The sequence below is a fragment of the Trichoplax adhaerens genome, genomic scaffold, assembly GCF_000150275.1.
Source record: "Trichoplax adhaerens TRIADscaffold_4 genomic scaffold, whole genome shotgun sequence".
Taxonomy (NCBI): domain Eukaryota; kingdom Metazoa; phylum Placozoa; class Uniplacotomia; order Trichoplacea; family Trichoplacidae; genus Trichoplax; species Trichoplax adhaerens.
Window position 1 is genome coordinate 2,180,541 of NW_002060946.1, and position 14,204 is coordinate 2,194,744.

Below are 14,204 nucleotides of genomic sequence, written 5' to 3' on the forward strand. Positions count from 1 at the left end.
AGCATGAAAACGTGATATTATCAAGTGGTGTAGAGATATTCAGTAACCGTTTACATATTGTACCGCAGGTTTTACCTGTACAACTTGTTTTAATATTAGCGAAATGCTTAAGAGCGGTAAATGTACAGTTATCACGTTTGGTTTTATCGATCATACTACGATAGCATCCAATGGGAGATTCGTTGATTGTAATATTTATAGTGTCTTCAAATAACAGAGGTAATACCGAAGACAAGATGAAAAAATCGACTGGTATAGTCATTAAGGATGGTCCAAAATCTATTCGAGCCCAAGCAAATACTCTATAGTCTGTGGGTTGAAAGAATGTTTTATTATTGGTATCCATTAATGACAAGTACAAAACATGAATATCATCTTGGCTAGCTTTCGTTTTTAGGTTTCTAACATCATTAACCGATGGTATAGAAATGGTGCAATTGCTGCTACAGCTATGATTTCGACCTTGGGACGAAGAAGTATCCATTAACGCAATGACTATCATAATCATCCATATTGTCGTAGTTGAAGACATTTTTTAGAATCGATGAATAATTCCTATAAGAAACGAAAACAGCATCTAATCTACATTCAATAATATCGATAGCGGCTATGTACGTCCAAGTAATTAAAAATCGATGAAAACTGCTATTGAAAATCCAATTTAGAGGTATGTTACCGTGATTTTACGAGGATGTTGTTGATCCTCTTACCTGCGATGAGTGGTAGTTGATTCAATCAAACTAGTTCTGAAACGGACTAATTTCGATTAGACACAAAGTTTGAGGGAGAACCATTCATGTGTTGTAAATTGCAATGTAACCCGTAGTTAAAACATCAACAACACTCTTTGTTCTGTAGTTTCTTCCCACTCTTTATGGTTCGTACCATTTTATCACGATCTTCAACTTGTCTTTTGTTTGATGTAAATTGTGGAATGTTAACGAAGTTTGTAATAACAGCTTGCCATTATATTCGCATAATTTATAAGACGTTTTAAAAATTGAAACATATGTTCTAAAACTCAAATTCAATACTACTTAGATAACATTTATTCTATCTGTTCTATTTGGATGATAAAGTTCTTACTGTAATACTATTGAAGAAAGGTTGATTAAATTACTACGGTATGTGCTAATTCTGATAAATATTAATTGTCGTGTTCAAACTGGCCATCGATATATACATTGTTTATAGTAATCGGAATGGACTGCCATTGCTTAGTTTTGCTACAAGAATAGCTAGTGGAAAAGATAAATATTGTACACCCGCTGCAAGGGGACAGCATGTGAATTACTAGAAAGAAGAAACTACTAATGCGATGGAGGGTTCGAAGAGTCAGATAATGTGGTTTTAGTTGTCATGCAGAGAATTGCACAAGGAGCATAAGAAAAGAGGATACTTTATTGTAGATAGTAGTTAGGTACAATGTGATAATTACGGTAGATCAGCGTGGTAGCTGCCGTGAGTAAAGTGTGAATACTAACTGTGACTAATAATACAACTTAAGAAATCTAAGGTAGAAAACGGCGGTATTTATAGCTATGGCATTAGAACACATGCAGAGAACATAATTGTAGGATTAGATACAACATATACCATGACAGGTTATAGAAAAGCAGATGATAGTAGAAAATAGCGAGGAATGTAATAACTAAATGTAGTAAGCCATATTTGAATATAGAGCGAACAGACTGTAAATGTGTCTGTATTTAATAGTAATACAAAATGTCTATATTTAAGAGTAGATTACAGTTGCAGTACAAACCAAATACACTACAACTTATATACTTTTTAATTTGACCTTCTTGCTGGTTAAGGTCGTTGTTTATATAAGACAAGAAGTTATCACCACCGCACTTTGTTAGAGCTAATATTAAAGATATATAGCTTAATATTTTTACTGTATTATTAGGCCAGAGTGAACAGTAGGAATTATTGCTGCATTTCATTAGGGTAGTTGAGTATAAAATCACCGTGGAATTGATGTAAAGACTACGGATGCAAATATGTGTAGCTATTGCAAAAAAATTGTATATAACTTGGTAGATGGTATAACTCGGCAAGATGTAGAATAAAATCAGTTCTCTATTTTCTCATCTAATGTTATCTTGTTGCTAAGCTGATTATAAAATAGAGTTGCACCACATAAATTGAAATATTCTTAAGATTGTTATTATTAACTATCTTAGGCATGGATAAATAGTGATGAAAACAAGATGATACCTTCAATAGATGCTCAAAACCAGCCTATAAACTTGATTAGAATCTCCGATAAAATAACTAAAACATAATCGATATTGCTGCCTTAATATTAGAGATACACAACATTTAATAACGGGTCAATTTTAGATCAGTTACCAGGAGTATCGTAGAGGCGATAAAGTATTAAAAATGCACTTGCGTGTTCGAAGTAATCTTCACAATTGTACAGCTCATGGGAATAAGTGTGGCGGAATTACAGTAATCGAGTTATTGAAGGAAAAATACAAATTGACGCCGTCTATGTGAAATTATAAGTTAAATACCTCCATATTGTGCAGTGATTTCAGTTATAATTTTGAACTACTTGATTGCCAATATTAAAGATCGGAGCTTGTATATTAAAAACTAAGATTTTGAAATATTCTTCAATGTTAGTAATCGATTCTATTCGTTATTAGCATTCTTTATAAAGTTAACAAGATTGTTTTTCGTTGTAGATATTCAAATTCTTAAAGGATTACGTGCAGTAATAATGGATAATTTCAATAAGATTCTTAATAGTGAAGAAAGATTTTTATGCATTTTAAAAATCTCAACACCCTTTGATATTAAAATTAAAATCAGAATGTTTAATGCATATCTAAAGCGTTTATAATCCTCATTAATATTACCAAAGAAGGAAAGGTTCTCATTTTTGACATTGGTTATGTTCAAAACAATACAATATGAAGTTTATAAATATGCTTAATAACGGCAATAAAGCACATGTCAGACAGTTGATATTATTTATTTTCCATTTGTTATATCTATTCGACATAGTACTGTACATATGCTCAGACTTCTTGTTGCCTCATATACTAGCTTAAAAGGAGAAAAGTTCTTCCAAGTTTTCAGATAGCTGTACCACCATTGCATTCGGTAATAAATACCTCATATGCATCAAATAGCGTTTAATAAAGATTAGATAAGCATATATATCAATAAGGTGTGAATTATTTTTCCATCACTTATATCATTCTAGTATGTGGTTTATAAATGCAAAGAGCCTTTCCTGCTTGACGATATTATCTGGGGAAGGAGAGATTGCTAATTTTTTTATAGTTCAAAGCTGACTTAGTCTAATAACAGTAACTCGCGTATCCGTTATTTACTACGAGAACGTACATCTTGTAAGGTACTTATGAATAATTTCTATCAGCTACCGCTTTCTACTCGCCTGTAGTTACATTAAATTGTAGTTGCAGCTTAGACTGCCTTGGCAAGTACAGTATTTCCATTTCTCCTGGGTTCTCGAAAATAAAATAGTCGATAAAGTTGAAGACAAGGATGTAACGTTTTACCTCTAGTGTAGAAAAAATTATATCCTAAAATATAATCCATAATATATTTCTTTAATATGTTTTGCTTTTGATCGTCATTTAGAGCTGCATCGGTAAGGTAAGCCATACTTGCCATCATAGTAACGTGAGATATAACTGTTCCTGATAAAGTATTACTCAAGGTAGTAATATTATTAATAATATTAAAAGAAGCTACAGCCGTTATAAAGCACGCAGCTATACATGCTATAGCAATAACACGAGTTATTAATTGGCTAAAATTAGCTGCCAATCTTGGAGCATGATTGCTAAGATAACGATGAAATTCGATCGGGATGCCGACTTCAGTATTCTCATCCGATGTAGATTTTACATTATAATAGAACGGTTTCAGACTGAGTTGTAGAGCATCTACATGTTGATCACTTAACTCTACCATAATTTTTTGACGTAAGTCGTTTAGATCGTTATTAAATCTAGAAAACTCGACGTCATAAATTTTACTCCCATTTTCATCTATCTTATCTAATTGAAATTTTACAAAGATACATTGTTGCTCGTATCGAAATTCTGTATCGCATTCCATTGCTAATAATTCTAATCTAGCTCGTATTACTTCACGAAGATTTTCTAGTCTTATAGGTAGATCGACCTCGACTCCTTTAGGAGTAACGATAAATAAAATTTCCATTTGTCCATCATCGTTGGATAAGTAATCGTCTATATCAGATTGTATTTCATCTTGTAAATCAAGGATATTTTTAGATAGTAATATTTTATCGGCGGAATAACCTTGCAGTGCTTGTCTTGTAAAATAGATAAAAGGGAAACTTGGAGCTAAATAAGCTGAAAAGAAATTACTATGCGCAATAATAAAAGCAGTCGATGTAATTAAAATTCTAATCAATAACTGCAATACTGACCATATTAAAAACATTTCCACAGAGCAATATAGGACAGAAATGATGTAAACAGCGGCTTTGATAAATGCTTTAGAATGGGATAATTTTTTACTATGGCAATGAAACTTTTGGCACAATCGATATGTGATCACATCCGCTTTACGAAACGCATAATATTCTAACGATAGCTTATTTATGATAGCAAACGGGGCACAGCAAAGTAAAACTATGAGCATAGTAATAAATTTCCACCATGTTTGAATGTCGCAGACGTTCTGGGTTAATTGCCGTAGTGTTTTACTCAGTTTGCCTACATACCAAGATAATCGAAAAATAAATTCTCTTTCTGTATATTTCAATATTTTTTCATCTCGATAAGCGATAGAGTTTTCTGCTTCTTCACCTCCGCAATGCACTACTGGTATCAAGGCAATGATCGTTAAGCATCCAAAGGTAATACCGATAATTAAAAACACTGTATACATCTCATATGGGAAAGGCAACTGATGAAGGACAGGAATAGGAAGGAAATGATAAGGGTAGCCTTGTAACCAAGTCGATGCCATAAATCCAGTCATGCTTATAACATAAAGTAAAACATAACGCGTCCATAATCTAGAGCACTGAGCGGACTGATACATAAATCTCCTCAGACGATCGCTGGTGCCTTCGTATTTATATCTGCTAACCAATCTTAAATGAACATATTCTGATAAATCAGTAGTACCTATATTTTCCTTCCTGAAATACATAATATAGATTTAACTATCAATGTGATACTCATAACGAAAATTTTGAGGAAAGAGATAATAATGTAAATTGTATTAATAGTAAGGTCAGCATATTAATCAGACTGCGTTTAATATTTCACATAGGATCTATAACGGTATTAAATAATAGAGGAGATGATACTATAAAAGTATAAATTTAATAACGGAAATCATAGGAAAAGGACAAGAATAGAATTTACATTGATATCGATATTAACATATCAATCAGATTATATTAAGGATTTTACAAGCAATTTTTGGGTACTGTTTAAATGACAGACTTATCTTTGAAGACTGGCAGTATACTGCTGATAAGCAGATGTTATTAAAAGTAAAAATTGAAGGACTGTAAACATTATCCAATTTAGAAAAGCCAATTATACTTATTTACCTATTCTATATCCTATCAAGTGGTTGTTTATTGATAAGATGAAAAGCAAAGAGACATGATTAATTAAGTAATTATAATTTGAGAATAAGCCTTAGATACGATTTTGAACGGATTATTGCTAGCTTTAGAACTTCATGCTCAGTAACATGATTGTGATAGTATAGTATAACATGAGTAACCAGGAAAATAGGTTACGAAATAGCATAAATTTTAATTCAATAAATAGAAAGATAGATAGTTTGCGAGTTAGCTATTTAGATGGATAAAGGACAATTTTCAAATATTGTTAGGATCAAGTAATTAAAATATTACTTGTAAGCATAGTACTCACCAATGAACATTGGGTATATCATGAATAAACCATTTTATGGCACCAGCAGCAAAAATAACGCTCAAAAAAATGGACACATAACGGAAGGCAACTAGAAATGGTGATATGCTATAAGGAATATCGCAGGTTTCATTATTACTAAGGATTCGACAGCATGCAAATGTAATATCATCGAGTGGAGTAGAGATATTAATTAATCGTTTGCATATTGTACCGCAGGTTTTGCCAACACAACTTGATTGGATATTAGCAAACTGCTTAAGGGCGGTAAAAGTGCATAGATCACGTTGAGCTTTATTGGTTATATTGCGATAGCATCCCATTGGAAATTGATCAATTGTCACGTTCATGCTATCTTCAAAAAATAGAGGTAATACTGAAGATAGGATGAAGAGATCGACCGGAATAGTCATTAATGATGGTCCAAAATCTAATCGAACCCAAGCAAATACTGTATGATCTTCAGGTTGAAAAAGTGTTCTATTATAAACATCTAACAAGGATAAAAATAGAACATGAATTGAGGGCAGGCTGCTTTTTATTTTTAGGTTTCTAACATCTTTGGATGATGATACGGCAATGCTGCAGTAATCATCGCAAGCATACTTTCGACATTGCATACAAGGAATACCCATCAATAAAACAACTATCAATGTGAAGAAAATTGTTCCCATTGCAGGCATGATTGCTCTGGATAAATACTTATTAACTTGAAAGATCAACAATGCCTGTATAAGTATGTAGAAAAGAAGCCGTTGTAATCAAGCTTATTTACTAGAAAAATAATCTCTTGCTCAAAATTGTTCAATTAATTATTAATACTCTAGTTTTATGTTTTATCCAATACTATACTTGCCAATAGGTTTAACCTCAACTTATTCGCTGTTTGGTGTTATTATACGATCTTGAAGTTGTGCCAATTGCAATATCAAGTGTGGTAGAAGTTAACGTTCAAAATACAAGAAATAACTGTTTTACAACTCTTCCTGTCATTAAAGGATATTTCCGAATCAAATATCAATTCTGAATTGAACTTGGTTAATCGCTAAAAAAAATATCAGATGCTCTTTAGGGGTAAATGTTTTTACATTATTATCCTTTTACCTATTATAAGTTAATCCCAATTACTTCGATAATTGATGTAAATCATTCACTATTAATGAAAAATTTCAACTATAATTTGTTGATTCATAGTTTACAATATTGTGTTAAGTTTAAACATATGTTATATACTTGTAATTCTGTAATTTAATAATGCTGTAATTATAATTTAATATTGCCTAGACTACATGATGCTTTTCATTAATAACAGTAAACTATTCCACGTTGTTTACTAGGTGAATATAGTATTTAGTACTGTTATCATAGATGGGTTGATACAATTATGCAAGTTATTGCTATGGAATTCTAAAACTAATGCCGACGATCTTATTAGGACTTACCATTGGGATATACGTGTTCACTGTAGTATTACACGTAGAAGTCAACAAGGACCTTTGCAGTACTAATATCGTAGTAGAAATGATAGAGAAGATAAAAGCTTATGTATATTTGCTTCGATACTGCAATCTATAAGTTTGTACTACAAAGTATATTCAGATAGTTACGGCCACAACCATCTTGTTGCAGGCTAGTTGTGGATTAAAAATATTGGTAAGGATCACTACAGCAGTATCTTATCAGAACTAATATAGAAATACAGTTTGGTGTTTTGATCATATCACTACAGCGCAGTAAATACGGGATTATAGTAATCTAGCTCTCTTTTTAATATAAGAGTTGTACTTGGAATACACCGTAGCCTCTACACAAAATTATCTTCGATTACCACCATAAGTTGTTATGACATTGATGAACGTATCCATGCTATATTACTGTATAACTAAGAGATAAATTGACAACTACTTTGTGATTAACATTATGATAATTATAAGCTAATTTGCAGTAGAAGTAACGTAGATATTATGTCATAATTGCTGTACTGCTGGCTACAGAGGAGGAATAATCCAAAGCAGATGGCCATTGACAGATGAATGATTCAGTTTTATTATTTAATTACTCACTAATACATGAATTATTTACTGTAATTTTATGATATTGCAATGATCAAGTAATAGTCTTTTACTATTATTATAGTATTCTTTATGTCAAACTGTTGATGATAGTTACTACGCATGCAGTAAAAATACCCGTTAATGATAGAGCAGGATCAGTTACTAAAACAGCTAGTTAATTTACTATTCGTCAACGAGTTTATGAAGAGTAAATTGGGTCAGAAATACTGAGCTAAGAAATAAAGAGCATGAAATCAAAGTGATTAAGAACATTTATATCAGTACAGTTGTAATGTAACTGGTATTGTGATTGTAGACTGTTAGCCATGTTTAGTATAATGTGCGGTAGATATTTGGTAGCTATAACTATAGACTGTAGCGGTAGAGACTCATGCTAAAGTACAGATGACTATATACGGTAAGATGTTGAGCTACTAATAAGGCTACAGGTAAAAATAGAACTGTAAATTATATATTAGGATATGGTTAATTCATTGTACTTTGGCTGGTGTGAATAATGTCTACGTAAGTCTGTAGTCGTATCCATATTGGATTAATGATGGTCCGCAGTAGAATAGTCTTACTAAGAATAATTTAACTATGTGTAAAATAAGGTAAAAGGTTGCCATGCGGATTGTAGCTGCGAATGCTACGAAAAGTATAAAAGCATGCAACTTTAGATTATTCTGTTAGTTCGTTCTAAAAGTCTTTAGTGGTAGTATTCGGCTAGAGTAGAGCTGTGTGTAGTTAATCTTTGTATAAGATTCAATAAAGCCCTTATTTTTCTAAAATTTGGAATCTCGTGTGATGGGTATATTATCCGTATATATCACATTACAGTATTTCAAGCTAATAGCCTTTCTGGTGACTAAGCTAGTACGCTATTCAGAGACATTTATGGCTAAAACAGAGACAGAGTGCTCCGCTAACCTACAATATTAGTATAAAGGCTTGCCATTAGATATCTGAAAGATCTCTACTGTTATTTACACCTTTACGTAAATAGCTAATAACAAGAAGAGCCCACGGGCTATTGCTATCCGGTAGAGTGGACAAATAGTCCTGGAAAACTTAAAATATGAAAGAACTAAAAAACAATCTATTCTACAATCAAAATAAACTTAGTGAACAGAATTCTAAAATTACAATCGGTGATTTCACCACAACACACACTGTTTATCTTCATAAACAGTATATCATTCACAGCGTGAAGAGACCATTAATAATAATATTGATAAATTCATCATCGCTAGCTAGGGATGATCATATTTGGAAATTACGACATTTTCACCTACCAAAATATTTCCATAGCTCTAACGATACTCCTATACCAGGATTATAATTATATTAATCAACATGATAGGAAAATCTAATAGATGACAAATGAAATCGATTTGCTGAATAGTTGTAATTTTATCATTTGTTAACTACGATAATTTTACTATAAGTAATATTGTTATTCATGAGGTATCAAGGAAATGGGACTGTAGATTTGATAATTTAAGAACTATAATTAACATCATGATTCAATAAATCATTTATAGCAGTTCTCAACAGGGATTATTCCTAGCTGTTATTACCTACGAAACAGAGTTGCAATCTATAGTCAATATGAAGTAGTATTTATCAACTTCGTGCTGTTAATGATCTTAATGATCAAGCATGTTGAACGTGTGATACGTGATGTAAGTTTTATAACGGTAAAAGGACAAGATTGCCAATAGAAATGTTAAGACATCTTCCATCGTTCACGCCTTTCTAACATAATACATACGATAATAGCCGTTTTAGTAGCTTAGACGATTGCAGGAGAAGAATTCTTGCGATCTTGCACAGTTCCACGAGAATAGAAAGTTTGATGAAACTGAAGACAGGGATGTAAAGTTTTACCTCTACTGTAAAAGAAATTGTATCCCAAGATGTAATCTAATATATATTTCTTTAATACTTGTTGCTTTTGGCTCTCGCTCAAGTCTTTGCTGGTAAAGTAAGACATACTTGACATCATGGTGACAAAGGATAAAATAGTTCCTGATAGAGCATTACTTAATGAATTGATGTTGTTGATGATATTAAAGGAAGCTACAGCCGTTATAAAGCATCCCCCAATAGTGGCTATCGCAATAATGCGACTTAGTAGTTGGCCAAAGCTTGTTGCTAATCCAGATGCTTGGTAACTAAGATAGTTATAAAACTCGATAGGAATACCCACATCAGTAAGTTCACCTTCTTCATCGTGTAGATCATAATAGAACGGTTTCAAATTGAATTGTAGGGTATGCAATTGTTGATGACTTAATTCTTCTTCAATTTTATAACGTAAATCGTTCAAATAATCATTAAATTGTGAGAATTTAACGCTGTAAATTTTCTCGCCATTTCCATCGGTGCCATCCTGTCGAAATTTTACAACAATTGATTGCTGCTCGTATCGAAATTCTGTCTCACATTCTATTGTTAACAATTCTAATCGAGTTCGTATCATTTCACGAAGATTTTCTAGTCTTATCGGTAGATCGACCTCCACCCCTTTTGGAGTTACAATAAATAAAATTTCCATACGTCCCGTATCTTCCGATAAATAATTATCCTCTTCCGATTTTATTTCTTCTTGTAATTCAAGAATAGCCTTCGATAAAGCTATTTTATCACCAGAATAGGATTGTATTGCTTGTTTTGCAAAGTAAAGAAATGGAAAACCAGGAGCGAAGTATGATGAGAAGAAGTTGCTATGGGCTACAAGAAATGCTATTGATGTAATTAAAATTCTAACTATTAATTGTAACGTTGACCATATTAAAAACATTGACAAAACACAAAATAAGACAGAAATGACATAGAGTATAGCTTTGATGATAGCTTTAGAATGAGGCACATGTTTGCTATGGCAGTGAAATTTTTTACATAATCGGTAGGCAATAATATCTGCTTTGCGGAATGCATAATATTCCAATGATAGCTTATTAATAATTGCGAATGGAGCGCTACAGAGTACAACTACAAATAGTGATAAAAATTTCCACCATGAGTCGATATTGCAGAAAAAATCACAACACAGTTGCTTTGTTGCTGTAACCAATTTGTCAAAATACCATACTAATCGGAAATTGAATTCTTTTTCCGTATATTTCAATATTTTTTCATTTCTGTATGCGATAGCCTTTTCCGCTTGCTTACCACCGCAATGGAAAATTGGTATTATTACAATTATGGTTAAGCATCCATAGATGATACCTAAAATTAGGAATGCTCTGTATGCGAGAATTGGGAATGGGAGCTGATGAAGTACTGGAACGGGAAGAAAATGGTAGGGATGAAATTGTAGCCAAGACGATGCTATAAATCCAACCATGCAGAAGATATAAAGCATGATATAGCGTATCCATAAGGTCGAATTTTGTGTAGATTGATACGAAAGTCTTCTTAAACGATCACCAATACCTTCATACATATATTTACTAACTAATCTTAAATGAACATATTCCGGTAAAGAAGGGGTACTTATATTTTCTTTTCTGAAATAGAAAATATAGAAATAGCAAAAATGTGATTTAGACGAAGAAAATAGAAAATATAGATGTAAGATCTCAATAGTTATTCTTAGGTGGTACAGTAGATCCATTACCCTTCATAATCACGGCTAAAGTTTAATATTAAATAACCTCTATTATTTTAATGCATGACTGATCGTAGTAGACTGTTATTGTAAAGTTTGTAAAATAGGCTACATTTGTTTTATCTCAAATAGTAACTTTCCTTTCAAAAAATTGTTGTAAAATGAGCTATCAGCACATATTTTTCATGGTTACAAATGATGACATCAGTTATGGGGGATTTTAACTAGCATATCCCTACTTTAATTTTCTATTGTAGTCTAAATCATCGTTAAAAGTTCGCTAGCAATACGTGTTTCAACTGATTGCAAATGAGAGCATCAGTTATAGGGTTCTTAACTTGCAAATACAAGCTCATTATCGACAGTAATCTAAACTGATAATTTTTCAATTAAATTTATATTTCAATTAATTGCAAAAGAAAGAATCAATTATGACGACTGTAATTAATATATAGCTGTTAATTACTAACTGCCATTAATTTCAATAATTATAATTAAGGGCTAACGTACTATTACTGTCTGATTGCTGTTTAATAGGATTAGACGATAACATTTGATAACTGATAAGTAAAGTGTTATTAGTGCATAGCTGAATGATAAGATCGAAAACTAGGGTAAAACTTTTATTCATGTGAAAGAATCATGTGGAAAGTTGTAGTCTGCAATTCGATCTATCGATAATTACCCTGACTGAACAGCTAGTTGTAGTCAATTTTAACGTTTCAATTAAAAGAGAAAGTCGAAAGAATGCTGACGATAATGCAGTAACCATTGCTGGCAGTATCTATTTTATTTAGAGCGTAAATAGAGGTCTAAAAGAATTAGCAGTAGTTCTAAGAATTAAGCAAGCACCTGAATGGCATAGGTTATGATATATTAGAGAATTTTTTTGAAATTACAGTAGTTTACGTATAATTTTAGATTGTTGTGTAATTAAATTTTACTCGAATTTAGTCAAACTTACTGTTGAACTGTTGGTACGTCCTGGATTAACCATCTCAAGACACCCGCTGCTAAAATGATGCTTAAAAAAAGGGAAATGTAACGGAAAGCAATAAGAAATGGCGATGTAGAAAATGGAAGATCACAGACTTGAGCGTTATTGAGGACACGACAACAAGAAAATGTGATATGATCGAGTGGAGTTAGGACATTAATTTTTCGCTTGCATATTGTACCACAGCTAGAGCCAGTACAAGAGAGGTGGACGTTAGCAAAATGTTTCAGAGCACGAAAAGTACATCGATCACGTTGAGTAGTATTTAGTTGATGGTAACATCCCATGGGGGATTGATCAACAGTAACATTCATACTACTCTCAAAGAATAACGGTAATAGCGAAGATAAGACGAAAAAATCCACAGGCATGGTCATTAAATTTTGGCCAAAATCTAATCGAACCCATGCGAATACCGTGTGATCATCTAGGGGAAAAAGGGATTGACCATTTATATCGTTTAGTGACAAGAACAAGACATGATTAACGTCTTGATTGGTATGATATTTTAGACGCTGTGAATCAACGGTTGATGGTAGAGTAATGCTACAATGGTCATTGCAAACAGAGTAATTTAAACATTGGATTGCAGGAAGATAAAGGAATAAGGTAATTAATACGATGAAAATTGTTGAAGCCATCATTCAATCCAAACTTGAAGGCCAAATGATAACGTAATGAATTGTGGGTGTTGAGATAGAGCGATGTCAGAGTAGATTAATGAATACTTCTTCTATTAAGATGGATATAGAAATGGTATTTTAGGCTAGCAGTAGAAAGAAACGTCTTCTACCAAATGTTAGACAAAATGAAACAGTAATCACATAAATTTTGTTATTAATCCAAGGGGTGAGAATTTCCAGTCGAGGTTGAAAGAAATTAGGATAATTTCTATCTCCTAAACAGGGTGGACGTTGTGAAAATTAAGATAGGAATGAAAGCTTGCTAATAGGATAACAGACCACTCGATAGGAGTTTATGAAAGAATCGACTACGGATAATTTGCTCTTGCCATATGTTAGTCCAAGTCGATGACAATGATAGTTATACTGTATCTATCAGTACGTCGATGATGATTACTTTGATTTGTGTACGCTAGGACTGTAAGTCAGTTTTGCAATTCTAGCACAGTCGTTTTCAATACGCCTCTTTCGCTTGGCTTGTCAATCACTTGCTTATTCTCCGGTGTCTACGCCAATACCTAGACACGATAGGATTGGTCTATTAAACTAGAGTACTGTAAAGGGATAGTTAGGCAATGAACAAGCTCGGAAATACGATAAGTCAAGGCTAACTTCTAAGTAAATTCTGCAGCTGCTTTAAAACACGTCAATTCCACTTGGCTTGTTGATTACTCAGTCGTATCTATGTAAGAAATCTTGTACTGGAACTCCAATCTGATTTAGATAAAGGCTCAATAAAATGTTCTAACTTGAGAAGGTGGAAAATATGATCAATAACAGCGTGAAAATTTGCCTGCTAGTCAACTCCACCGTCACTTTCAAATATTTAGTTCAATTCCAACTAGCTTGTTTCATCAATGGGTCGCAACCATGTAAACTATCTTATACCATCAGTAAAACCTGATTTGGACCAACTCTTAACTTTACGATAGAAGACTA

At 32.6% G+C, this 14,204-nt stretch overlaps 3 protein-coding genes across 3 annotated transcripts; all 3 read right to left on the reverse strand.

Moving 5' to 3' along the window:
* Positions 1 to 449: 449 nt before the first annotated feature.
* Positions 450 to 5,001, reverse strand: TRIADDRAFT_55378 (uncharacterized protein; the record flags this gene model as incomplete). The annotated part of the gene is made up of 4 exons (XM_002111860.1): positions 450 to 555; positions 711 to 756; positions 1,766 to 1,867; positions 3,543 to 5,001. 4 exons carry the CDS (start codon positions 4,999 to 5,001, stop codon positions 450 to 452), a joined length of 1,713 nt encoding a protein of 570 aa, XP_002111896.1.
* Positions 5,002 to 5,911: 910 nt separating this feature from the next.
* TRIADDRAFT_55379 (uncharacterized protein) lies at positions 5,912 to 6,598 on the reverse strand (the record flags this gene model as incomplete). Its single annotated transcript, XM_002111861.1, has 1 exon — positions 5,912 to 6,598. One exon carries the CDS (start codon positions 6,596 to 6,598, stop codon positions 5,912 to 5,914), a length of 687 nt encoding a protein of 228 aa, XP_002111897.1.
* A 3,166-nt stretch (positions 6,599 to 9,764) lies between these two features.
* On the reverse strand, positions 9,765 to 12,953 carry TRIADDRAFT_55380 (uncharacterized protein; the record flags this gene model as incomplete). Its single annotated transcript, XM_002111862.1, has 2 exons — positions 9,765 to 11,484; positions 12,550 to 12,953. The coding sequence occupies 2 exons, from the start codon at positions 12,951 to 12,953 to the stop codon at positions 9,765 to 9,767; spliced, it is 2,124 nt and encodes a 707-aa protein (XP_002111898.1).
* Between the last annotated feature and the right edge of the window lie 1,251 nt (positions 12,954 to 14,204).